At 40.8% G+C, this 24,647-nt stretch overlaps 1 protein-coding gene across 7 annotated transcripts in view; it reads left to right on the forward strand.

The window, feature by feature from the left end:
- PRUNE2 (prune homolog 2 with BCH domain) overlaps positions 1 to 24,647 on the forward strand; it is a 117,711-nt gene that overhangs the window by 72,525 nt on the left and 20,539 nt on the right. For all 7 annotated transcript variants that reach the window (XM_075136510.1, XM_075136509.1, XM_075136511.1 and 4 more), the window contains 3 exons: positions 8,551 to 8,630; positions 9,554 to 9,754; positions 22,456 to 22,632. In XM_075136510.1, the coding sequence (XP_074992611.1) occupies positions 8,551 to 8,630; positions 9,554 to 9,754; positions 22,456 to 22,632 (458 nt within the window). The remainder of the gene's footprint in view (positions 1 to 8,550; positions 8,631 to 9,553; positions 9,755 to 22,455; positions 22,633 to 24,647) is intronic.

Consider the following 24,647-nt stretch of genomic DNA (forward strand, 5'->3'; position numbering starts at 1 on the left):
TTCTTATCTTTAACTCATAAAGCTATTGTCCAAGATACCTTAAATAACGTTTGGAAATGCCCCATACTCAGGTGATTAGCAGCTCTGAAAAGCCCCAGAAAGGACTGATTGTCCTGTCTCTAGAGCAGTGTTTGAATGGTGCGTGGCTAATAATACTTGGGGATGCAGAAGGGACAAGATAAGGTATTAAATAGTTCATTGTGTTGCACTGTCTTTCCTGTAGCATCCTATGACCTACTGGTGACAAACCTCTAGGAAGAGACTTTTGGGGACTCTGGGATCTGCTACAGGCAGCATCAGCCTGGCTTGCATTCCTAAGACCCCATTTCAACAAGACATCTAGGTTTGGGACTTAAATCCGATTTCCCTCATTCTATATTGAGATGCCTTTTTATTTCATGTGGCTGGAAGTCACAGATAATTGAAGAAGCCTGGAGCCCTGGATTCCTTCCAAAAGCCTTCCTCATCCATGGGCATATGCATAAATAGCCTAGTGAATCCCATTATCACTCATCTATTTTACTTAGATTTGTCCCTCCATGACGCCCTGCATCCCTCCCTGTCTTTGCCTGCTTCTCTTGCGCTGTGACACAGGGAGGGAGCGGGCGAGGAGTCAGGACAGACAGCCTGTGGCTGCCTAGCAGCAGGGAAGGCAGCGGCATGTGCTTACGAATAGCAGCTTTTATTTTTTAACAGTCTTAAACCGATAAGAGCAGACAGGAGACCCTACTACTATGAGTGGCTACCTGGAAAAAACTGAGGCTTACAGTACAGATTTAAGAAGAGGAACAAGGAAAAAGATGGCTAGATAAACAGATTACTAAACACTAAAGGAGACTAGGAAACATTTTCATAAAGAATGGTTAACAAAATTGTTCAGTGGCCCAAAGCGAGACTTATAACATGTTTTCAGTTAACACACTGAAATGCAAAAAATGTAAATCTTCTGGCTAGAATACAGGATTTTCCTACAGAAAGAATATTACCTCTTACAGACATGCCTAACTTTTTCATCCAACTTCGATGCTGAAAATGAAGTTAAAAATCAGCACATGGAACACATCAAGTAACAGTATAATCAGTAAAAGCAGCTTTAAATCTGAAGAGTGAAGTGTGAAGAACTAGGAAGTTATGACTTTTACTAATGTTTAGCAATGGATTATTCTGTGGCTGTCGAGAAAGTAAGTGACTTTTTTTGTAAAATGGGAATATCAGCATGTGTTTATCTACGCTGCAGCAGGATGACAATGATTAGTTAACATTTGTACAGATGTTTGATTAATAAAGCTTTTGGCTCAAACAAAGCACCACAGATGATAATTTTTTTGGGTTTGCATCCCGAGATAGGAATAAAAGTCTCATGTTATGCATAAATCCCAGTGCTCAGTCTATAGATTTTTCCTGAACTAATTTGTGATCAAGAGCTACCAAATAAATAGCAACAGAAACACAGTTAATTTAGTATACTAACATATGGTTGCTAAATGCGGCTCTCAAGAGGTTATAAAATCAATCCATTTTTACAAGTCACCTGTATATAGTATGATGATTTTACACAGCTGTGAGTAAAAGTAATGACTTTTTTCTAGTCTCAGATATCCTGGAGTGGATTCCTTCCAATATGCTCATTTTCTTGGTATGTGGATGTAGTTGAAGCATAGTCTCTGACTGATATTGACTGAATCCTGCACAGTGTGTGTCACTTTGATTTGTTGCATACTCCGCTACAGTTTAGGGATCATTAATTCTGCTGAACCTAAAAAATTCACACTGCAGTCTCCTTTATCTCTGAATAGGCAACTCTAGAAATTTTTGTTTGTTGTCTGGAAGTTTTGTAGCAAAGGACTAGTTTTAGGAAGTAATTTTGGGGGTTGTTTTTAGTGGGTGCATTTGCTAATGGGTTTCTTCTTCTCTTAGTGCACAATCCAGTTGGGTTTTTTGGGACTAATGTTCCTGGCTTCTTTCTCTGTTTCTTTCTGTGTATTTTCATCAGAATTTCTTCAGGCTAAAGCCCGTATTTTGTCAGGTTTTATTTTTCAAATTTCTATACTAATGCTTTATTTCCTATAGCATCTCCTTTTGGCTATAGACACAGTTGATATTCAAGCATGTCCAACAGTTCTTTGATTTTGCTTGCAGAACACTTCCATCTTACAGGAATGTAAGATCCCCCATCTTACAGGGATGAAAAGCATCAAAACGCAAACACAGGCACATTAAATTAGGATTTGTTATTAGTCCATTAGCATTAAAGGTCTCTGAAATAACACATCTCAGTTATAATGTAGTTTATGGAGTGGCATCTGTAACCAGAAGAAGCGTCCTCTATTTAAAACAAAGGACGGAATGACTATATTCTGTCTTTTCTGAGCACTCCAAGAAAGAGTAATGATTTCAGAAAGTAGATACTTGCTGTTATTTTAAAAGATACTACTGTAGCAAGTGTCTGGGAAATTCTAATCTCTAGCTTTTTCTGAACAGAAATGGAACAGCAATTACAAGCCACAAGCGTGGAGCACACATATATAACATATGAAAGAAAGGGAAAGATGTTTTATTGGGATATAAATGCAGAACAGCAAAACAGTTTCTGTTCTAAAAATGGAATAATGTGTCAAGTGTTTAATCGTGGTAAGAGAATGGGTTTTGCTCTTCTTTTATATGAGGTGAGGTGAATGTTGGAGTAGCTACAGAGATGGACGATAGCAAAATGCCCCTTGTAAGTCAGCTATCTGGTGAGATATTTTGGCTTTAAATTTAAATAAATTTCTCTAGCACAGAGTTGTAAATTGAAGAGGAATATAGCAATTAAGAAAACACTTTGTGTCAACTCTTCCTTGACGTAAATTCCGATTTGTGGAGTGCTTAAAGATTTGCTTTAGGCTCCACTTCTGAGGCTTTTTATTGCTTCTGAGTATGGAAGAACAGCATTCTCGTTTTGTCCGAAAGAGGTTAGACATCCTCCAGGTGGAGCAATCAAAATGCTGTGAGAGCCATCAGGAGGTTGCCTCTGGCAGCGGAAAGGCCAGAGATGGGCTTACACAAGGTACGGTGTCCCCTGGCCTTGGCCTGGCAAAACCCTTAACCCTCCTTAGTCATAAGGGCGCTTTCAGATGGAGCCGCGCTGAGAGTCAGTGGACGGGCGTTACTGGATAAACGCCAAGGGCGTTTTCATGCCTTCCAAGGAAAATACTGTACTGTCATGTCCAGTCCCTCAAGTTCTCGTTTCTCCTTTCCTGGTTTCTGTGCCTGCGTAAGGGCGGTGTTACAGGGTGGGGACGGGAGGGGTTCAAAGGAAAAGTACTTTGTGCTGCCTGTGTTCTGCAAAAGCGACTCAGGGAGGAACTTAAGTTCTCTTACCTTGTTTTTGTACCTAAAATTTTACAATTCATGTGTTCTTCCTCAAAACAGCTCGATTTTTCACTGCAAACCAGTGAGACAGTGGGCTATAAGCAGGACTATTATTTCATCCAAGACCAGGGTGTACCTGCGTAATGCGTGGCATTTGAGAATATGAAAAAAGCCAGATGCCTAGTTTCTGAATAACCTTTTCATTGTACTTCATCTCCCCTCCTCCCATTTAGGTTCCAAAACAAGCATGTATTAATATGAGTTGAGGTGATTTCATCCATGTCATTGCTTTTACTAATCATGCTTTGAAACTTTATAAAAACCTTCAACATCTTGTGAAAATTTAAGTGTAAAAGTATTTCTGTGTATAGAGGAAACAGCATGGAAGAAACATGATTTACTTATCTAGGAAAAGTGTTTGGCGGTTGTGGGCTCCACTTCAGATTAAACTTTTGCATTTGTGTGTACAGAAGCCTGGAAAATGTCCGGCTGGTGGGCAAGTTGGAGTGGAGGGATTCACTTTAGAAAGGTGATGGTCACTGTTGGATCAACGTTGCTCTCTTTTGCAGATTGTAGGTCTTCATTCAGAGCTACCCATTGGAGAGATTATTTGTTTTAGACTAAAGAAATTAGCTTCTTGATATGTAATAGCTGCAGAGCAGCTTGGGAAACTGGTGATATATCACATGTGACACAAGGGTGAGGCAACACAGCCCATGGGGTTTATGACATATTGCTGTGAATATTCAGAGCTGCTCTTTCCAAAATAGCAGAATGCTGCTGTACCTAGAAAAGCCAGGAAGGATAACTTTTATTCTGGGAAATACTGATTTGAGAGGGCACTAAGAATTATTTAAAGATTATTAATTTATTGAGCTGTAAGAATGTCTGAACCAAAAGGAGCAAGGAAAGGATCTCAGCCTCCAGCCTCTGTCTTCTCCTTTCATAAAAATTTGGTATCTGTCTCTGATCCACCTTGAGAAACAGGGGGGTTTTAGCTACTTCTGAACAAGTATGTAGACCTGAATTATCAAACCAAATATGCAGTAACTTGATTCCCAGTGCAGCTGATCCTTGAATGACTGGTCTGTGTACCACATAAAAGAAGACATTTATGACACAAAAAGCTTCTTCGAGTGACCTCTGTTCTGAGTTGAAAGATCCTTTTTTTTAATCAATCCAGTAAATCATACCTGATTAGAATGGAGCTTTGTAAAGTAACTGAATTTACTTCTTCAATAAGGAGCATTCATTGAAAGGAAAAAAAAAAAAAGTGTTTTCTTTTTCTAATACCTTTGGCCACATCATCCATGGCATCAGTTGCACCTGTATGGAAGGCAAGGAATTTTGTAAGCCAGAATTTTGTAAGTATGTGAAGTAGTCTGCGAGAAAGGAAGAGGAAGTTACTTAATTTAAGTTTCTGGAGTCCATCTCCATTACTAGGGTTCCTTCTGAGATCTTTTGAGAGCTTGTGCACAGCCAGAAATTACTCTGCAAGGTGTTGAGCTGCTTAGCATAGCATGCTCTCAAAATCCATCAGAATATGGGGAGCTATGTCTGTAGAAAACAAACTTGGTCCATATCTTGCTCATTCTCACACTGATGGGGAGTCTGGAGCCGTATGTTGAGGTACAATGTCACAGAAGCCGTGCTCTGTGACTGGCTTTCTAAACCCACCATCTTTGAAAGATGCCTGTTTTGCCTATTAATTTATGACTGAAATATTAGCTATGGCTTTTAAAATATATGAACTTTCACTGAACGTAGAGTATGTATGTACGGCAAGGAGTCTTTAATCTGTTTGGGTAAAGCAGAAGGGATCTGGAAAAATATAACTAACTCCAGAGTCAGACTTTCTCTTCTCCAAAAAGCCTGTTGACTGTTTATTTGACAGTAAATGAGAACCTGACACAATTTAAAAAAAAAAAAAAAAAGAAAAAAAGAAGAGGAAACCTAATCTCAGCCAAAAAATTTCTGAAAGGTGATACCATCTTTTATGTGATTGAAAATATGATGGATAACCTTGTGTCAGCAATGCTTTTGGTAACTGGGCTTGAACTGGATTTTAACCGCCTGCCTTGTCCCAGATCTTTCAGGACTGCAGAGTCTTGCTTCCCAAATCAAATATCCCAATATGAACAATATGGATTATTGACATTAAAAACACTGTGCCATCAAAATAAAGTTAGAGATTCTCAGACAAATTCTGTTGCTGTTTACTTGTAATCCTTAAGTGAGGGCTATTTTTGAGTATATTGCCTGTGGCAATAGCTGTGTTTCAGTAGAAATTCAAACAAAAAAATGTGAAACACATTTATCTTTCAATCCCCTAGAAATGAACCATTCTTGTAAACACAACTGTAACATAAAATTCTGGTTTAACTTAGCTGTACTGGTCCCACTGAAAGCAGAAAAACATTTGAATTTTATGTTGTGAAAGTGTAAGAGATTCTAGAGAAAGCAGCAATGCCAGCTCCAAGTACATACGCATTTTTAAAAAAACGATAAACACAACACAGGGAGAAAAGCAGTCCTGAGACAATCCTAGAAATGTCATGACTTAGGATAATTCTGCCCCAGGCATTGCAAAAATTTTAGGCAACTCTCAAAATTCTGAATTAATCACTTGTGGGAAATTGCTTTTTTCAGATGATAATTGTCACTTGCTGTAGGGATAGAATATATAAAACTCAGTCATGCTCTTGTCATACAGAGGAGATGATGATCTTCATTCTGCTCAAACATTTTTACAGGCTTACTGCAGAGAATACTGTCTCTTTTTAATAGAGGAAGCCTGAAAATTCACTCTCCTCCTGTAGCTTACTCTTCACACAACTTGAAAGAAGAGTGTTTCCATTCAAACAATTTCCTGCAGTGATTTCTGAAGCTTCTTCAGTAAGGAATTGTCATTTGGTGTGATAAAGCTGTAAGAGATTTATTATAAATGAATAGTTTATATGTTAGTATCAAAACCCTGTTCTGTCCAGCCAAACTATATACCCTTGAGTACCCATAAGTCATCATCTGAGTAGTCCTGAGCTGCTTTAATCTGAGAACTTGTCACAGTTTTATATTTGGAAAGATTAATAAAGCCCCAAATGAAATCTTAATCTGAATTTAAAATGGATTAGAAGTATTCATCGTCTCTCCACACTGTTTCCACCACTATGGTTTCTTACCTTATCTGGCTGTTACTTATAGCACTTCGTTAGAATTCAGATTTGTCTCTGCTAAGTTCAGATGAATAAATTAGACTTCGTTACACATATTTTACTATGAATTGAACAGACACCAGAAAAAGCCAAAGACTCTAATGACTTATTTACATTTTGTAAGTAAATTGTGATGGTATTCTGTGTATCAGCTTTCTGTACAGCTTCTGAACACAGATGATGCTACAGAGCAGAAAAAAAGGAAATGGTACATTACAGACAATTTGTGCCATTCATTTTATTCATGAGCAGGATACTTTGATGAAATTTCTTTACTGTTCTATTGTGTATCCAAAGAGAAAGAATATTTCAAGCCTTAATTGACAGTAATTAAATATATTCCAGAATTGGCGTATTTTGTAGAAATCATTAAGCAGTTAATCTCTGTATTTGTGAAAGATGTACTCTACAGTATGTGGGGATTAATCTAGTAAAATTAGCAAGATTACTATGTGTCTGCTTTTATTGAACGACAAGGCCTGGTCATGAGTTGAGCAGCACAAACATGCTTGACCCTAGCTTTATATTGTCTGTATTCTCTGTGACCTCATGGGAAAAGTGGGAGTCACTAGTTTGCCTGTCTCTATTGGGAATTTGATAGTACGGGGCTTGAGGTAACAATCTTCCGCAACTTTAAGCACAGTGAAGCCTTTGGCTCACTTATAGGCAGGCCTACATGTACACGTTTATATATAATCTATATGAAATTAACAAGAAATCACACAAACTATACTCATACTCTGATGCAGTGATTGGCCAGAAGAGTCTTGTCTGCACACAGTAAAATAATGAGGGTAGTCCTCATGGGGAAAGCAAGGGTAGGCAGAAACTCCAGGAGTGACAAGCCAAGCCTATTCAGACCTGTTCAGCTGAATCATTCAGAACAGAGCTAGCTGATGCTGTAGCAGGGAAAAATACCTTCTTTGATCTCATCATAGCTCTGTTAATCAAAGTGTAAAAATTGTTTGTTCTTCAGCTTTTATGAAAAAAAGACATTATTTTTTAAAAATAAAGAGTTTGGAACAGGAATATAGAAAAAAATGCTATAATTATTTTGATAAAATAAATGAAGTTATTTCTGATACATACATTTTTAGTGCAAATAGTTTGGAAGCTGTCAAGAGTGTCCAAAAATGTAAAATGTTGCTTCCTGTCCACAGTTGAACCATCCTCCTAGCAAGCATTTTGTAAAATACTTGAATAGAAAATAGACATGAAAACAGTTTAAGTCAATTTGCTTTAAACATTCAAACACCTTTGTTATTATTTTCACCACTTAATGCCTTTTACTTGTCCTATGTAGGTATGCTAAATGTGATTTCTTAGTATCTTCCTAAAAATTGGGTCTAGGTAGGATACTTTGCAACATTTTAGTCTTTGAAAATCTGTGATGTAGTTTTGGTTCTCAGTTTTGTGCTTTCTGTACTCTTTCAATGCAGGACATCAACTGTTTCAGTATTGCAAAATGATTGATTTGGGTCAGAATTGCTCTAAAGTATAAATGATATAAAAAGAATGAAAAAACCCACTCATGGTATCATTTTTGCTGTATGGTAACTGTATGTACAGCAATAGAATATACTGTTATAGAACTCTTAACTATGGCATGCAGTTTGCAAAGAGTAACTGAAGGTCTCTGCAACAATGCATCTGGTTTGCCAGATGACAAAAGACCAATTCTTATATATAAAATGAGAAACATTGCTGTTTGCCAGCCTGTTGCTATTCAGTGCTATGTCTTGATCCAAGTAAAAGTGGCTATGTGAGACCTATATTCTCCAAAGGCTCTACAGACGTGTGCCTAAGAACAACACAGTAGAATTATAACAGCTGTGTTCATTTCTCCCTTACATCAGTTTGTGATCAGACTTCTGAACTGGCTGTGTTGAGGAAGATTTCAGTTCTGTATGAGATCACATGAGCTCTATGGATAGCAATGTCAGCCTGTGCATCTCTTTAAGATTTTGCTTTGTATTTTACCTCTCAGGTTGGTACAAGAGGATGTGGGAATGGACCTCCCCTTTGCTGAGGGTGTACTAAGCCCCAGTTCTACGGAGATGAGACCCGGTGAGAGAAGCTCTTACTCATTTTCTTAATTATATCTTATTCCTGTGGCATTTAATTATGCAGCGAGAAGGATGTTTCTGTGCTGGTAAAGAATCAGTTCAGTGTTAAAAAGAAAAAGTGTTAAGTTAGCTTAATTTAGTCAATTTTCTTCTTCACTTGAGAAATGATAATTGTAGTGTACCATTTTCTCTTGTGCATTGTTGTCATCACTCGTTTAATCCTTGTAAAGTTTAAGTAGTCTCTATTATTTATCTTGTATTTGACTACTGTCTAAGTGAACTAAGTTAGCATTAGAATACTTCCGACAGAACAGCTTGAAATGTGCCACACAATGCAGTGGCAAGGGGCGAAGCCATACCTAGCTTTTGTCTTGTTGGAGACTACTTTTATTTAAGACTGATTAAAAGACGCAGAGGTATTTTTGTTTCTGTTACTGTACTGAATAAGGTATTGTATAGTTAAAACTAAAGACATAGCTACTTGCAAATCAGCACCATTCGAATAACACCAAGTGCATAAGAAAACAAATATTTACAGGGGATTTTCACTCATACGATTTTTTTCCAGGATTCAGCAATGTCTTGGTTCATAACTCAAATGATTTGTATATTGCTCTTTAAATTCTTAAACATTGTGGGTCAGAGCATGTCCAAGGCTTGATTTTTGTCTGATGATTGCAAAAAAGTGAATCTGGATTTTGCATAATTTAAGACCTCCTAGCTACATCTGCCATTCCTGTAGATGCTTGTTTTATTTCTTTGAACATTAATGTTGATATTTGTGTTTTATGTCAGGTACTCTTAAATGGCTTGGTATTACTAAAATTGATCTGTCCCAGTGTGTTTGAAGGTGATTCTTAAGTATCTGGGAGATTAATTTTATCCAGAGGAGATAAAGTTCTTTTTTTCTTCCTCTTTTTTCAGAACCTCCCAATTCTCTTGACCTTAATGGTTCCCATCCCAGAAGGATAAAGCTCACTGCTCCAAATATCAATCTTTCTTTGGACCAGAGTGAAGGGTCTGTACTTTCCGATGATAATTTGGATACGCCAGATGAAATTGACATAAATGTAGATGATCTTGACACTCCTGATGAAGCAGACTCTTTTGAATACACTGGACAAGGTAATGTTCTAGATTGTAAATGTAGAATTCATCTCTCTTTTTTTACTGCTTACATGATCAGTCTCACGTCTGTCAGGCTGTGAATATGGTTAAAGCATTTGAGAGTTAATGCTAAGTGTCCAGCTATTTTTACTGTCTGCTATTTTTTAACCTTCCTTCCCCTGTGTAAAGTAATACATTTCTACTTTGCAGAGTGCAGAAAGACAAAGTTCGGCTGATCAAATAAAATAAGACGACCTACCTAGAGAGAATCAAATTCCAAATCCTGCCTTTGTCCAGTACCATAGGACTTGTCTGACAAGAGTTGTTCAAGAGGGAGAAAGCAGTTGCTTTCTGTTGTAGAGAACGCTGTAGCTAACTGCACCTTTGTGCAGCTCTGGCCAGGTCTAGATTACAGTTACATCAGTAGTACTTAGGGATATAACCTTGTGCAAAACGTGCTGGCCGACATAAGCTGCACCAAAGAGCTTGCAGTGTATAAATGAAGTAGATACAGCGTGGTGAGAGACGTCTTTTGTTAGTGAGAAAGGTCTTTTTTTATTCCCATGTGGTTGGAAAGCTGAGACTTGGAAGGTATGTGCATGGCATGATAAAGCTAGCTCTGATGGAACAAGAGAATTACGCGTTCCACCAATTTTAATATGCTTTCTCAGCAGGGCTAATTGTACAGTATAGATACACCCTGAAGTGTGCAATGGATACTTCACTCTGCCTTTGCATATTAATGATTTTCTCTGATGTGGTGTAAAAGTGTTTTACACTCTCTTACTCTACTTACCCTCATGATGTATGAAATAGGGTGTTAACGCTCATTCCTTGCTAGTACTTAAGAACCATGTAAGAACTGTATTCACTAATGTAAGTACGTAAAGATCATAAGCTATTTGAGCGGAAAATGAGTGTGACCATTTTATAATCTACAACAGAAAGAAACTTCAAAAATGGATCAATTTAAACTGAATTTTCCCTTGCATTTAAATTCTCTATTGCTAGTGAGGTCACTGTAATTTAACAAGTGTGTGCTTTCTTGAGTGTACAAGAACAGTTGCATCACTTTAAGTGATATTGTCAAAGAGGCATTACTGTGTACTCAATCATGCATGAGCATCTCTAATGTCACTTCTCATTAGAAGGCTGATTTCCTTACGGATAGATGCAGAGCATAGCGATGAGTTGATTGATGGTTAGAATATTTTGTAACAAAGGTTAAAACTAAAACAGACACACACACACACACACACACCCCCACACATACACACACCAGAGCGGTGTGTGCTTGCAGTTTTAGACTGTTGTGACCACTGTGTGAGAGCAAAAATCTTTGTCTGCAGTGGAACAGATTTTGCCTTTAAGCCCTCAAGTAAATAAATTCAACTCCAGTGATTTTGGTGGCAGTTGTATTTATGGCAAGCATTTCTCCCCAGCTTTTTTTGCTGCTTTCTAAATGTGATGATTCATTCAATTGCTGAAGTTGGACCATTTTCCCTGAACTCCTAAGTGAAGAAGAACTCAAGGTGCCTGTGTTTTTGGTGACAGTTTTACAATTGTGTGGTTTGATTTTAGACATACTTAATTGGCAAAATGTCCTCCGCTTAGGTGAGCCAGGAACAGAGAGTAGAAAAGGAAAAAAAATCACATTTTATCAAAATAAGCCAGCAATAAAACAAGTAGGCTATATATTACATGAATCTGATAGCTAAGCGTATAGTCATAAGAACTAGTGCAGAATGGTTTATTTGCATGGCAAATAGCCTCTGTTATCTTTGTACTTCTGCCACTCTACTGTTAACCAGTATGCGCTCTGCTGTTACCAGCACTCATCATCTCCCACAGATCAGTGTCTCTAGACTGTTGTGCCAAACCCAGGGAAGTAAATACTGAGACTGTAGAGAACAGTGATTTTTAGCTTGTCATGCTCAGACTGCTGAAAGTCCATTTGAATTATAAAATGCAACTGAGAAAAGCAAGACTGTTGTCATGATTCAAGGGTCCACCTCATCGCTGGAAAACTGATGACTCTGTACTACAACAAATACTGAAACCCATTTGTTTAAAATAATGATGAAGAATCATCATTACAACTGCAATGTGCCAGAAAATAGATGAGAAACACTAAAGTACTTGTCCTAAACTAGCACCTGACTTGTTTAGGGATTGGTCGATCATCAGTTTCACAGGGTTTTTTTTGTCACTAATACCTTACATTTAAACATTCTCTTCCAGAACCTGTTCTTCTTTCTGAAATGAGCTTTTTATGATTATTACATTAGATGACATAAAAATTGCATTTCTGAAAACTGTATGTGCATATAGGTGAAGGCCTCCCTCTAAATCAGCATTATTTGGAAAGTAAAAGAGTGTTTATTATTTTGTCTGTGTTGTGGTTTAACCTGGCAGGCAGCCAAACACCATACAGCTGCTCGCATACTCCCCTCCCCGTAGTGGGCTGGGGAGAGAATCGGCAGAGTAGGAGAAAACTTGTGGGTTGAGATAAAGACAGTTTAATAGAACAGAAAGGGAAGGGGAAAATAACAATAATAACAATAATAAGAATAATAATAACAATAACAATAATAATAAAAAAAATAATAGTGATAGAATATACAGAATGAGTGATGCACAATGCAATTGCCCACCACCTGCGCTGACCGATAACCAAGTAGCGATCGCTACTTCCTGGAACACGCCTACCCTTCATATACTGAGCATGACGTCACATGGTATGGAATACCCCGTTGGCCAGCTGGGCCGGCTGTCCCAGCTGTGCTCCCTCCCAGCCTCTTGAGCACTTGGCAGAGCATGGAAGCTGAAAGTCCTTGACCAGTAGGGTACTTAGCAACAACTAAAAACATCAATGTGTTATCAACATTCTTCTCATACTAAATCCAAAACACAGCATTAGGAAGAAATTTAACTCTATCCCAGCCAAAACCAGGACAGTCTGCAAATGTTTATTTCCTTTCTGAATTACACACTGGTGCATTTTTCTCTGCAAAATCAACACTCCAGGCAGTAAAGCATAGCCACTTCGTCAGGAAGAGGCAATCTAGTATCCAAAAAAAATTCATTCAGCCAGCTCCAGCATCGTAAGTTTTACCAGGTTCTCTTTTCATTGTTTTTCATCATTTGCAGTTTCACGAACAACAACAACAAAAAATTAAACCCCAAATACAATTTCAGTGTTAGTCTGCCAGTTACCTAGCCCAGTCTCTTTTCACAAAAGCTGTTTTGCCGGCTACAGTTCTCTCCCCCAGCCATGCTCTTTCTACCCTCCGAGGAACCAGCTGACAGAAAGTTTTCCTATGCTCTTCTGATAATCCCATCTATCTTTTCTGAAAGCACCTGAGCTGCGTAACAGCGTCCTATGGGGACCCTATATCCTTAAAGGAATGGACCTGTGATGGCCTGTCAAAGTTTGCATAGCTTGGCTGTGTGCATGTAGTTTTCATATTGTTTCCCATGGTACCTTCACAAAATTAACATCAAACAAAATAACGTTAAGATATCTAGGTTTGGAGGGAGCGAGGTTACGCATTTTGTAAGCTTGTTCCCAAAGTCAGGGAATATGTGATATTTCAAAACTGAATGCTAAGTATATTATTAAGCATCATAAGCATTGTACCCTGAGAAGGCATGAATACATACTTCAATTCCACAATATATAATCTACTGAGCAGCAACTGCTAAACCAATTTGAAATAGTATACTTGAAAAAAATCACCTTTTGCAGTCTGTTCTTGTTCCCAACCTTAGACCTCCTCAAACTCCCTTTATTTGCAGTTCCTAAGGAGAAAAGGCTTAGGTAGTCACATTATATGTGCATGTGTATGTATTTCTTGATCTTCTATCCCTGTTTCCACCATTAATACAATTTTACTCGAATATTTCTTTAACTCATCGGCTGCTTAGGCAGTGAGGTAGGAGGTGAAATATTACTGTTTTCTTGCAAGATTCCAGCAGGTAGGAATTAGGTAAAGAAAAGAATTGGTGATAGACTCAGCTTTTGTTGCACATGGGAGAATCTACCTCAGAGAGAGGAACCTTGTGCCAGTATTGTTCCCTAATAATACCTTGTATTGGGAACAGAAAATACAAGACAGGCAGCAGTAGAAATTCAGACTTCATTCATCCTACTGTAACAACAAATGTGTGCTCAACCTAATATATATTTTTTTAAAAAGTTCAAAGCTTTTTTTTGTGTTTTGAGGAACTTTATATTCCTAACAAATTTGGTGGAACTATTGATAGTTTTTAATGCCGAAATCAGTTTTACAAATTAATAGTCAGTACATGTATGTGTATGTGCCTGTAGTTTCTATGTGTGTAGATATATGTGGTATATACACAGTATACTATCTTATTCCTGATTTCATGAAGATAACTGGTTTCATTCTTATGATAAACTAGTGTGTTTTAAGGATCATATACTTCCATTTGTGTGAATAGTTCAAGAAGCAGCATTAATCAGAGGGGCATCCAAAGATATCCCAATACATAGAAAAGTTTGAGGACTTCTATGAAACATTGTGTTCTTTACTTCTTCTTGTCAAGTAAAATCACTTCTTTTAGTTTATTCTTAACTCTCATAGATCTCTTCGGTATTTTCAAATAAGATGTCTGATCAGCTTTTTATGTACCCACATGTATGACTGTCGTGGTTTAACCTGCCAGGCAGCCAAATACCACGCAGCCGCTCACTCACTCCCCCCGCCCCCCAATGGGACGGGGAGAGAATCGGAAGGGTAAGAGTGAGAAAAACTCATGGGTTGAGATAAAGACAGTTTAATAGAACAGAAAAGAGAGAATAATGATAATAAATAATGATAGAATATACAAAATGAGTGATGCACAATGCAATTGCTCACCACCCGCGCTGACCGATAACCAAGTAGCGATCGGTACTTCCTGGATCACGCCTACCCTTCATATACTGAGCATGACGTCACATGGTATGGAATACCCCATTGGCCAGCTGGGCTGGCTGTCCTGATTATGTTCCCTCCCATCTTGTGTACCTAGCTCAGTCAGTAGGCACGGGAGCTGTCCTTGGACTAGGAGGGCACTTAGCAACAACTGAAAACATCAGTGTGTTATCAACATTCTCCTCGTACTAAATCCAAAACACAGCACTAGGAAGAAATTTAACCCTATCCCAGCCGAAACCAGGACAGTATCCACCCCTTATTCCATATCATTTACGTTATGCTTAGGTCTCACATTTTTCGATACCTTTCAATTAATCATCACTATCTTTTTTATATATATACATATATAATACATATACATACATATATACATATAATACATATACATACATATATACACATAAATATATATATAAATGTCCATTGAGTTCTTTTAGTCCACAACTTTGGGCTCCATCTGTCACAACAGTCTTTCAGGGCCAGAAGGATGGTGTGTGGTGTTGGGCTGTTGCATCCTGAAGCCAGTTCTCATTTCGGTACTGCTGCACTCGTTCAGTTCTATCATCGTTGCACTTTGCTCGGTTTCATCGGAGTTAGTTCGTTCTTCATTAATCTGGGTGATTTTCACTGCTATACCATTGATAGCAACCATAGAAATAATGATATACAATATCATATAACAATTGACATTATAAAATTCAGTTCATTGGCTATTTTCACCCAAAATCAAATCCCCTTGAGGTACACACCGGACTTGCCCATCCTTTCGCATCACCCACCAAGTGCACCCAGGTCCTTGAGCAAAAGCAATCCCACGGATGGGTTTTCCCTTGCCAGAGGCAGGAGTAACCCAGACTGTCTTCCCCAGCATATTTCTTATGTGCACGACAGGGACTTTATCTCCATCTACAGTACGTAAGAGTCTTGATTGGGCAGGGCCAGCTCGAGTGACAGACCCCCTAGTGTTGACTAACCAGGTGGCCTTTGCTAAATGTGTGTCCCAATGCTTGAATGTCCCACCGCCCATTGCCCTCAGTGTTGTCTTTAGCAGCCCGTTGTATCGTTCGATTTTCCCGGAGGCTGGTGCATGGTAGGGGATGTGATAGACCCACTCAATGCCATGCTCTTTGGCCCAGGTGTCTATGAGGGTGTTTCGGAAATGAGTCCCGTTGTCTGACTCAATTCTTTCTGGGGTGCCATGTCGCCATAGGACTTGCTTTTCAAGGCCCAGGATGGTGTTCCGGGCAGTGGCATGGGGCACAGGGTATGTTTCTAGCCAGCCGGTGGTTGCTTCCACCATGGTGAGCACATAGCGCTTGCCGTGGCGGGTTTGTGGGAGTGTGATATAATCAATCTGCCAGGCCTCCCCATATTTGTATTTCAACCATCGTCCCCCATACCAAAGAGGCTTTACTCGCTTGGCTTGTTTGATTGTAGCGCACGTTTCACATTCATGGATAACCTGTGCAATAGCATCCATGGTTAAGTCCACCCCTCGATCACGAGCCCATCTGTATGTTGCATCTCTTCCTTGATGGCCTGACGCGTCATGGGCCCACCGAGCTATAAATAATTCACCCTTATGTTGCCAGTCCAGATCCACCTGAGCCACTTCAATCTTAGCAGCCTGATCCACCTGCTGGTTGTTTTGATGTTCTTCACTGGCCCGACTCTTGGGTACGTGAGCATCTACGTGACGTACTTTTACAACCAGGTTCTCTACTCGGGCAGCAATATCTTGCCACAATGCGGCAGCCCAGATGGGTTTACCTCTGCGCTGCCAGTTGTTCTGCTTCCACTGCTGCAACCACCCCCACAGGGCATTTGCCACCATCCATGAGTCAGTATAGAGATAAAGTACTGGCCATTTTTCTCGTTCAGCAATATCCAAGGCCAGCTGGATGGCTTTCACCTCTGCAAACTGGCTCGATTCACCTTCTCCTTCAGCAGTTTCTGCAACTTGGCGTATAGGACTCCATACAGCAGCTTTCCATCTCCGATGTTTTCCCACAAGGCGACAGGACCCATCAGTGAACAGGGCATATTGCTTCTCGTTTTCTGGTAGTTTATTATACAGTGGGGCTTCTTCAGCACGTATCACCTCCTCCTCTGTGGTTATGCCAAAGTCTTTGCCTTCTGGCCAGTTCGTGATCACCTCCAAGATTCCTGGGCGACTAGGGTTTCCTATTCGGGCCCATTGTGTGATCAGTGTGACCCACTTACTCCACGTAGCATCGGTTGCATGATGTGTGGAGGGGACCCTCCCTTTGAACATCCAGCCCAGCACCGGCAGTCGGGGTGCCAGGAGGAGCTGTGCTTCAGTGCCAACCACTTCCGAAGCAGCTCGAATCCCTTCATATGCTGCCAATATCTCCTTCTCAGTTGGAGTGTAGCGGGCCTCGGATCCTCTGTATCCCCGACTCCAGAACCCTAAGGGTCGACCTCGAGTCTCCCCTGGTGCTTTCTGCCAGAGGCTCCAGGTAGGGCCGTTCTCCCCGGCTGCGGTGTAGAGCACATTCTTCACATCTTGTTCTGCCCGGACTGGCCCAAGCGCTACTGCATGAACTATCTCCTGTTTAATTTGTTCAAAGGCTTGTTGTTGCTCAGGGCCCCATCTGAAGTCGTTCTTCTTCCTGGTCACTTGATAGAGGGGGCTTACGATCTGACTGTAATTTGGAATATGCATTCTCCAAAAACCCACAACGCCTAAGAAAGCTTGTGTTTCCCTTTTGCTAGTTGGTGGGGACATGGCTGTTATTTTGTTGATCACATCCATTGGGATCTGACGACGTCCATCTTGCCATTTTATTCCTAAAAACTGGATCTCCTGTGCAGGTCCCTTGACCTTACTTTGTTTTATGGCAAAACCGGCTTTCAGAAGGATTTGAATTATTCTCTCCCCTTTCTCAAAAACTTCTTCTGCTGTGTTGCCCCACACGATGATGTCGTCAATGTATTGCAGGTGTTCTGGAGCCTCACCCTGTTCCAGTGCGGTGTGGATCAGTCCATGGCAAATGGTAGGGCTGTGTTTCCACCCCTGGGGCAGTCGGTTCCAGGTGTACTGGACGCCCCTCCAAGTGAAAGCAAACTGTGGCCTGCACTCTGCTGCCAAAGGGATGGAGAAGAAGGCATTAGCAATGTCAATGGTGGCGTACCACTTGGCTGCCTTCGACTCCAGTTTGTATTGAAGTTCTAGCATGTCCGGCACGGCAGCACTCAGTGGCGGCGTGACTTCGTTCAGGCCACGGTAGTCTACTGTTAGTCTCCACTCTCCATTAGACTTTCGCACTGGCCATATGGGACTGTTGAAGGGTGAGCGAGTCTTGCTGATCACTCCTTGGCTCTCCAGTCGACGAATCAGCTCATGGATGGGGATCAGGGAATCTCGGTTGGTGCGGTATTGTCGCCGATGCACTGTTGTGGTAGCGATTGGTACCTGTTGTTCTTCAACCCTCAACAACCCCACAACATAAGAGTCCTCTGAGAGACCTGGCAAGGTGGACAGCTGTTTAATTTCCTCCGTCTCCAGGGCAGCTATACCAAAAGCCCACCGATACCCTTCTGGGTCCTTAAAATACCCTTTCCTGAGGTAGTCTATGCCAAGGATGCACGGAGCCTCTGGGCCAGTCACAATGGGGTGCTTCTGCCACTCATTCCCGGTTAGGCTCACTTCGGCCTCCAACACAGTTAACTCTTGGGATCCCCCTGTCACCCCAGAAATACAGATGGGTTCTGCCCCTTTATAGTTTGATGGCATTAGGGTGCACTGTGCACCAGTGTCTACGAGAGCCTTATACTCCTGTGGCTCTGATGTGCCAGGCCATCGAATCCACACAGTCCAGTAAACCCGGTTGTCCCTTTCCTCCACCTGGCCGGAGGCAGGGCCCCTCTAGTTCTGGTCATAGTATCCGCTTCTCACTTCTTGCAAACGTGAGTCAAGAATTCCTTCATTACAGTCCAAAGTAAGATCAGCCCTTCTACTCTGTCTGGGGAACTGTTCACTGGAAACTGGACCGTCGTGAGACAGGGTTTTCCTGAAAACTGGAGCAGCATTTTTCCTGGGAGAACCCCCTTGTGGGATTGTTTTTCCTTGCAACTCACGTACACATGCCTCTAGGGTCAAGGTAGGTTTTCCATCCCACTGCCTCATGTCCTCTCCGTGGTCACGCAGGTAAAACCACAGGGTGCCCCGTGGTGTGTACTTTCGATATCCTCTCTCTTGAGGAGTAAAACGCTGACTCCTAATGGCTGAGATACTGCTCCGTACAGGTGGAGAATAGGACCTATTGTCTTTGAGTTGCTGGACCTCTCGGGACAGCTTCTCTACAGCCGAGACAAGGGAGGAGGAGATAGTTTCTTCAAAATCCCGAAGTCTGCTAACCACCTCATCCACCGTTGGTGCTTCTTCCTCTTTCCAGCACAGTACTGCCAACGAACTGGCATACGATGCTGGTGCGCTCCGTACCAACTTCCGCCACATGGGTCGCGTGCACTGGACGTCATCTGGATCTTTGGGCGTTTGGTCGTCGTTCAGGTCACTATAAACCACCTCCAGCACGCCTAATTCTCTCAGGTACTGGATACCTCTCTCCATAGTGGTCCATTTGCCTAGGCGATATATAACATCTTCCTTGAAGGGATACCTTTCCTTCACGCCTGACAGCAATTGCCTCCAGAGGCTGAGGACCTGTGTCCCTTTTCCAATTGCTTTGTCAATGCCTCCTTCCCTAGCAAGGGATCCCAGCTGTTTGGCCTCCTTCCCCTCCAATTCCAGGCTACTGGCCCCATTATCCCAGCATCGGAGCAGCCAGGTAACAATATGCTCGCCTGGACGACGGCTGAAATCTTTCCGCATATCTCGCAGCTCACTCAGGGATAGGGATCGGGTGGTTTCCGTCTCGTTTATGAGTTCTTCCTCTTCCTCCTCCCCTCCTCGTGATGGCCCTGGTCTTTCATCATCCCTTTCTAAACGACCTGATCTCCGCTTCCAAGATTTCCTCTTCTGTACAGGGGCAACGGATACCAGCAAGGGTTGGTCCTCTGGTTCAGCTGTAGTGCCTGTTGCTGGGGTTTGGGTAGCTGCAGTGCTTGTCATGGGGGTTGGAGTAACTGTAGTGCCTGTTGCCGGAGCTTGAGTGGCTGCAGTGCCGGTCGCAGGGGTTGGAGAAGCTACGGTGACTGTTGCCGGGGTTTGAGTAGCCACAGGGGTTGTCATGGGGGTTGGAGTAGCCGCAGTGCCTGTCGTGGGGTTTTGAGTAGCCACCGTGTCTGTAGCCGCCCCCGAGACTCGCCGCTCCGCCCGCCCTGATGAGGCACTGCTGCTTGCCCTCCCTCTTTTCTTGTTCCTGAGGGTTGATCTCTGGACAGTATTCCTGAATAGTTGTTTAACCCTAAACAAGGCCTGAACCACATTCAGGAGACATAGCAATATGAACATGCTTGTTTGAGCATCCCAAGGATATTCAAAATTCTCAGGGAATATTGTGGACATCTTTGTGAAGAGGATAGAAGAAAAAGGAGTTTCTGACGATATGGAAGGGAAGATGAACAAGTGGGAGAGAGTGTCCCATCCCGTCTTCCCCTTAAATTCATTCTCCGAGGAGAAACAAGTGCAATTACCAATAATTTCTAAGAGGTGGTTCCCGAGGTACAGAAATGACGGCAGTGCCGAGTACAGATACCAGATTAGACTTACGACCAATGATTTTATCACCTCATAAAACAGCAACAAAATGATAATCTTGGCCCCGTTCCGAATAATGATAAACAGCACAAAAGGGAACATATACTGCAAGCAAGGTATTACATGACCCAACATTGAGAGCCAGCCCCACAACTTTGACAGCCAATACATCAACATTGTGACCAATCAATATAATGGATGCTTATAACAATTTTGCCTTAACACACTTTGGTCAGATCTATCGTTATCTCAACCCTTCGAGCCCCACGTTGGGCGCCAAAAAAGGACTGTCGTGGTTTAACCTGGCAGGCAGCCAAATACCACGCAGCCGCTCACTCACTCCCCCCGCCCCCCAATGGGACGGGGAGAGAATCGGAAGGGTAAGAGTGAGAAAAACTCGTGGGTTGAGATAAAGACAGTTTAATAGAACAGAAAAGAGAGAATAATGATAATAAATAATGATAGAATATACAAAATGAGTGATGCACAATGCAATTGCTCACCACCCGCGCTGACCGATAACCAAGTAGCGATCGGTACTTCCTGGATCACGCCTACCCTTCATATACTGAGCATGACGTCACATGGTATGGAATAGCCCATTGGCCAGCTGGGCTGGCTGTCCTGATTATGTTCCCTCCCACCTTGTGTACCTAGCTCAGTCAGTAGGCACGGGAGCTGTCCTTGGACTAGGAGGGCACTTAGCAACAACTGAAAACATCAGTGTGTTATCAACATTCTCCTCGTACTAAATCCAAAACACAGCACTAGGAAGAAATTTAACCCTATCCCAGCCGAAACCAGGACAATGTCATTATGTATCTCACTATAACTTTATTCACTGTTAACTTATTGACTTACATGATCAAATTCTGCTCTTACTTATGACTGCAGAGCCAGAATAATACTTTAAAAAGAACAGTTGATTTTATTTGTTTACTTCAAATGTGAAATCCATAAAATGTACAGTATCTTTACTATGAAAATAAATTAATAATATGCACACAGTCACAAGGCAAAGGTGCTTCAGCAAGAATAATATTACAAAAGAGGGATCTTTTTTTCCCACAGAAAAAAATGGTATGTTGTAACAATAACTAAAGAAGGAAATTAAATAATTCCAGCTGTGGACAGAATCACTTTTCATGTCACTTTCTCTGTAACCAGCCATTAAGTTTGAAAAACTGGAATGCAGTTAGGTTTGTTGTTAAGAGCCACCTTGTCAATGTGCAATGGAAATGTAGATTTTGTTAATTACTTCACAGCTTTTCTGAGATACCTGAGTATCCAGGTTGTGCTATGAGAGGTTGTGCTATGAGAGGTTGATAGTCTCTTATAGAGAGGTTGTGCTATGAGACTTCATAGTCTCTTGTCAGCCATGCAGTTTATTTATTGTGATCATTGTGTCTTTGGACTACATGTACCTCTTCTCTCATGGATGCTGGTATGAACAGGCCAGATTGCCTGCCTGCTCTTCACATCTGGGAGGGAACTGGTATTTAACCTGAACTGAAAGGCCCTGGGGGAGGCGAATACTGTGCTTATGCGAGGAGTCAGCATTATCTCATGACCGAAGCAGAGGACGATGGACGTTCTTCATATTTGCTGGTGCCAGATGTGAAGAGATTGGAGACAAACTGGGAAAAGGTTGAGAAGCTGTAGCTGTGTGGTAATTCCTCTCTAGGCAAGAAGTATCACTGTGTTCACTTTTAGTTCCCTGTTTTGCTTTTTACTATAGTTCTCATATCTGCAACAAGATTTTTAAAGACCTACAGTGCAGTATGTCTAGTGAGCAGCTGATCAGTTTTACTTAACTGGATGAAAAAATGCAAAAATCCCGTGGTGGTATTCTGCATAGTGATAATTGCTGCTGTTCTTTTTATGTTCATAATGATGAAAAATTTAAAAACGTGGAAACTTCTTATTTACTGACTGTTAGATGATCAAATTCTGCTCTTATTTATATCAATGCAGATCCAGGATAGTGCTGTAAAAATCCAGTTGGTTTCAGTCATCCATTTCAAATGTGTGTAATAGAGAAAATATTTAGCGCTTTTACAGGAAGATGTAATACATACAATTTTATTTTTCAGAAGAGCAGACTGCTACTAAGGATGCTTCCCAGGAGGAGTCTGAATCAATTCCAGAGTACACTGCTGAAGAGGAGCGAGAGGACAACAGGTTATGGAGAACGGTGGTTATTGGAGAACAAGAACAAAGAATTGATATGAAAGTCATTGAACCTTACAAAAAGGTCATTTCACATGGAGGTAGGAAAACCCTGAATGCATTTTTTAGATCAATGTAAAAAATTCATGCTTTATTGAGCATGATTTATTTCTATTTTAGTTCAGTTACCATACTGGCAAGGGGACCGAGAGTTTATTTTTCAGCCATGGCTGAAATCAACCCAGCCTTCAATTCAGTGTGGCACTAACTAATGAGTATTTTAAATACAAAGCAATTTCAGGAGAAACAAATAAATTGACATACATGTGTGAGTAACAGTGTGGTCATTGTAGGCTAAAACTGTCTTAGAGTAAGGAAAAAACTTTTGACCCACAGGAAAAAAAAATTAAAAACTTTGTGGATTATAGCAAAAACTTTTGCACAAGGAAGTATAGTGCTCTGTGATTTGCTGAATGATGTATGTGGGTACACAGATCTAAACAAGTAGAGTGGGAAAAGAAAAAAAATACAGTTTTCCCTGGGGCTTCCATTCATCTTGCTAAGCTCCTTATGTTATTTTTCTGCCATTTATAATTGTCAGCAGATAGCCTTTCACCAGCAACTGTTTTATGGGTTTTTTCACATAATTTGTTAATGATTATCAAATAGCATATCAAAGAAAACATTTAAAGTAGGAAAATTACCTCATGTGCTTGCTATATTGTCTCCTTTGCTCATCTGCTCCCTAACCTCCTCAGACAATTTGTAGTTCTGGTGTTACTACCACACTTCTGTATAAACTAGTTCAAATGGGTAAATATTGCTACAGATATTGAAGGAAGAAAATGAAACAAAGCTTTCTAAGTGCCTTTTCCTTGGTGTCTCAGGTTTAGATTATCTTTGGATTCTATATGTTCGGGGGACACTGTTTGCCAGCTGTTAAGTAAGGTATTAAGTAAGGATGAGTTGTTCTATTCCTGCAAAAACTGAGGCAGGTAACTTAGCATCTCAGAGGTAAGATCTGTGAGTTTATATGAGGATGCTTCTGTCACAGTGTTGCTGATCCATAACATGTAAAGGTTTTGTTTCCAGTATATTACCAGTATTGAATCTCTATCTGGTAAAAGTGACATAAATAAATTATGGTTAATTATATTACCTGAGGATGTGGTCCTTAAATTTGCACATTTACATTAGAAGCAGCTAAATGCTAGCCTAGAGATGTTCACAGTGGCCAGTGTGCAGAAGGTTTAGTCAGAATTAATAAAGACGTTTAAACCTCCAAGCATTTTTCCACTATAACACCACCATCAAAGATTTATGAATGTGATGACACCTCAGACACAGTTTAGCAAACAGACACAGATGGCATAATTTAGGAAACAAACATAAAATATTTTGAGGCCTTGCTAATGGTGTTTATTTATAGGTTTTTTGTATGCTGTAAACTAGTCTAGGTGCATTTGTGGTGAAAACTGTCACGTACAGTTCCTACTGGATGCTGATGTATACATTTATACCAGCTTTTATGAAAAATAAATACCGTCCATTTTAGTGAGTGAAGAAGTAGCTGCACTGCTTGACTGTTGAACACGGACTAGTTCCAGTGGCAGACATCTCTGATGGCAACTACGAAGTACATAATAATGCACAGTTATCAATGGGAGTCTAGGTCATTCAGCTTGGCTCTCAGTGTGAAATAATCAGGATTCAAATTTTACATGTCTGACATCTTGTTTTGTTAGATCACTGAAATCTAAGATAAGGAACATTACGTTTACTTTACTTTTGAATGGGTGCTGGTCAGTAACTTAGCCATTGTAAAAGAAACGGTGTGAGATGTAATGATAAGTTTCAGCCCACCACTGGCTAAATTGGAAATTTTCCCTGAAACCTAGCCATATCAAAGTGAGTTAAGGACTGGATTAAATTCTGTGTTTATGAAATGGCAGACTGAAGATGTGGAAACAAAATCATTTTGACGCATGGGTCATGGGAAAATTTTGGACAACTTGAACAGTTTCTACATTATGGCAGCTAGGCCTATTCTGTATGATGTTCCCTTGACAATACTTTAGTGTCTTTGGAGTGCTTTGGAAGGCCAGGGATCTTTCCT

Source organism: Calonectris borealis, chromosome Z (assembly GCF_964195595.1).
Source record: "Calonectris borealis chromosome Z, bCalBor7.hap1.2, whole genome shotgun sequence".
In the NCBI taxonomy this organism is placed as follows: Eukaryota; Metazoa; Chordata; class Aves; order Procellariiformes; family Procellariidae; genus Calonectris; species Calonectris borealis.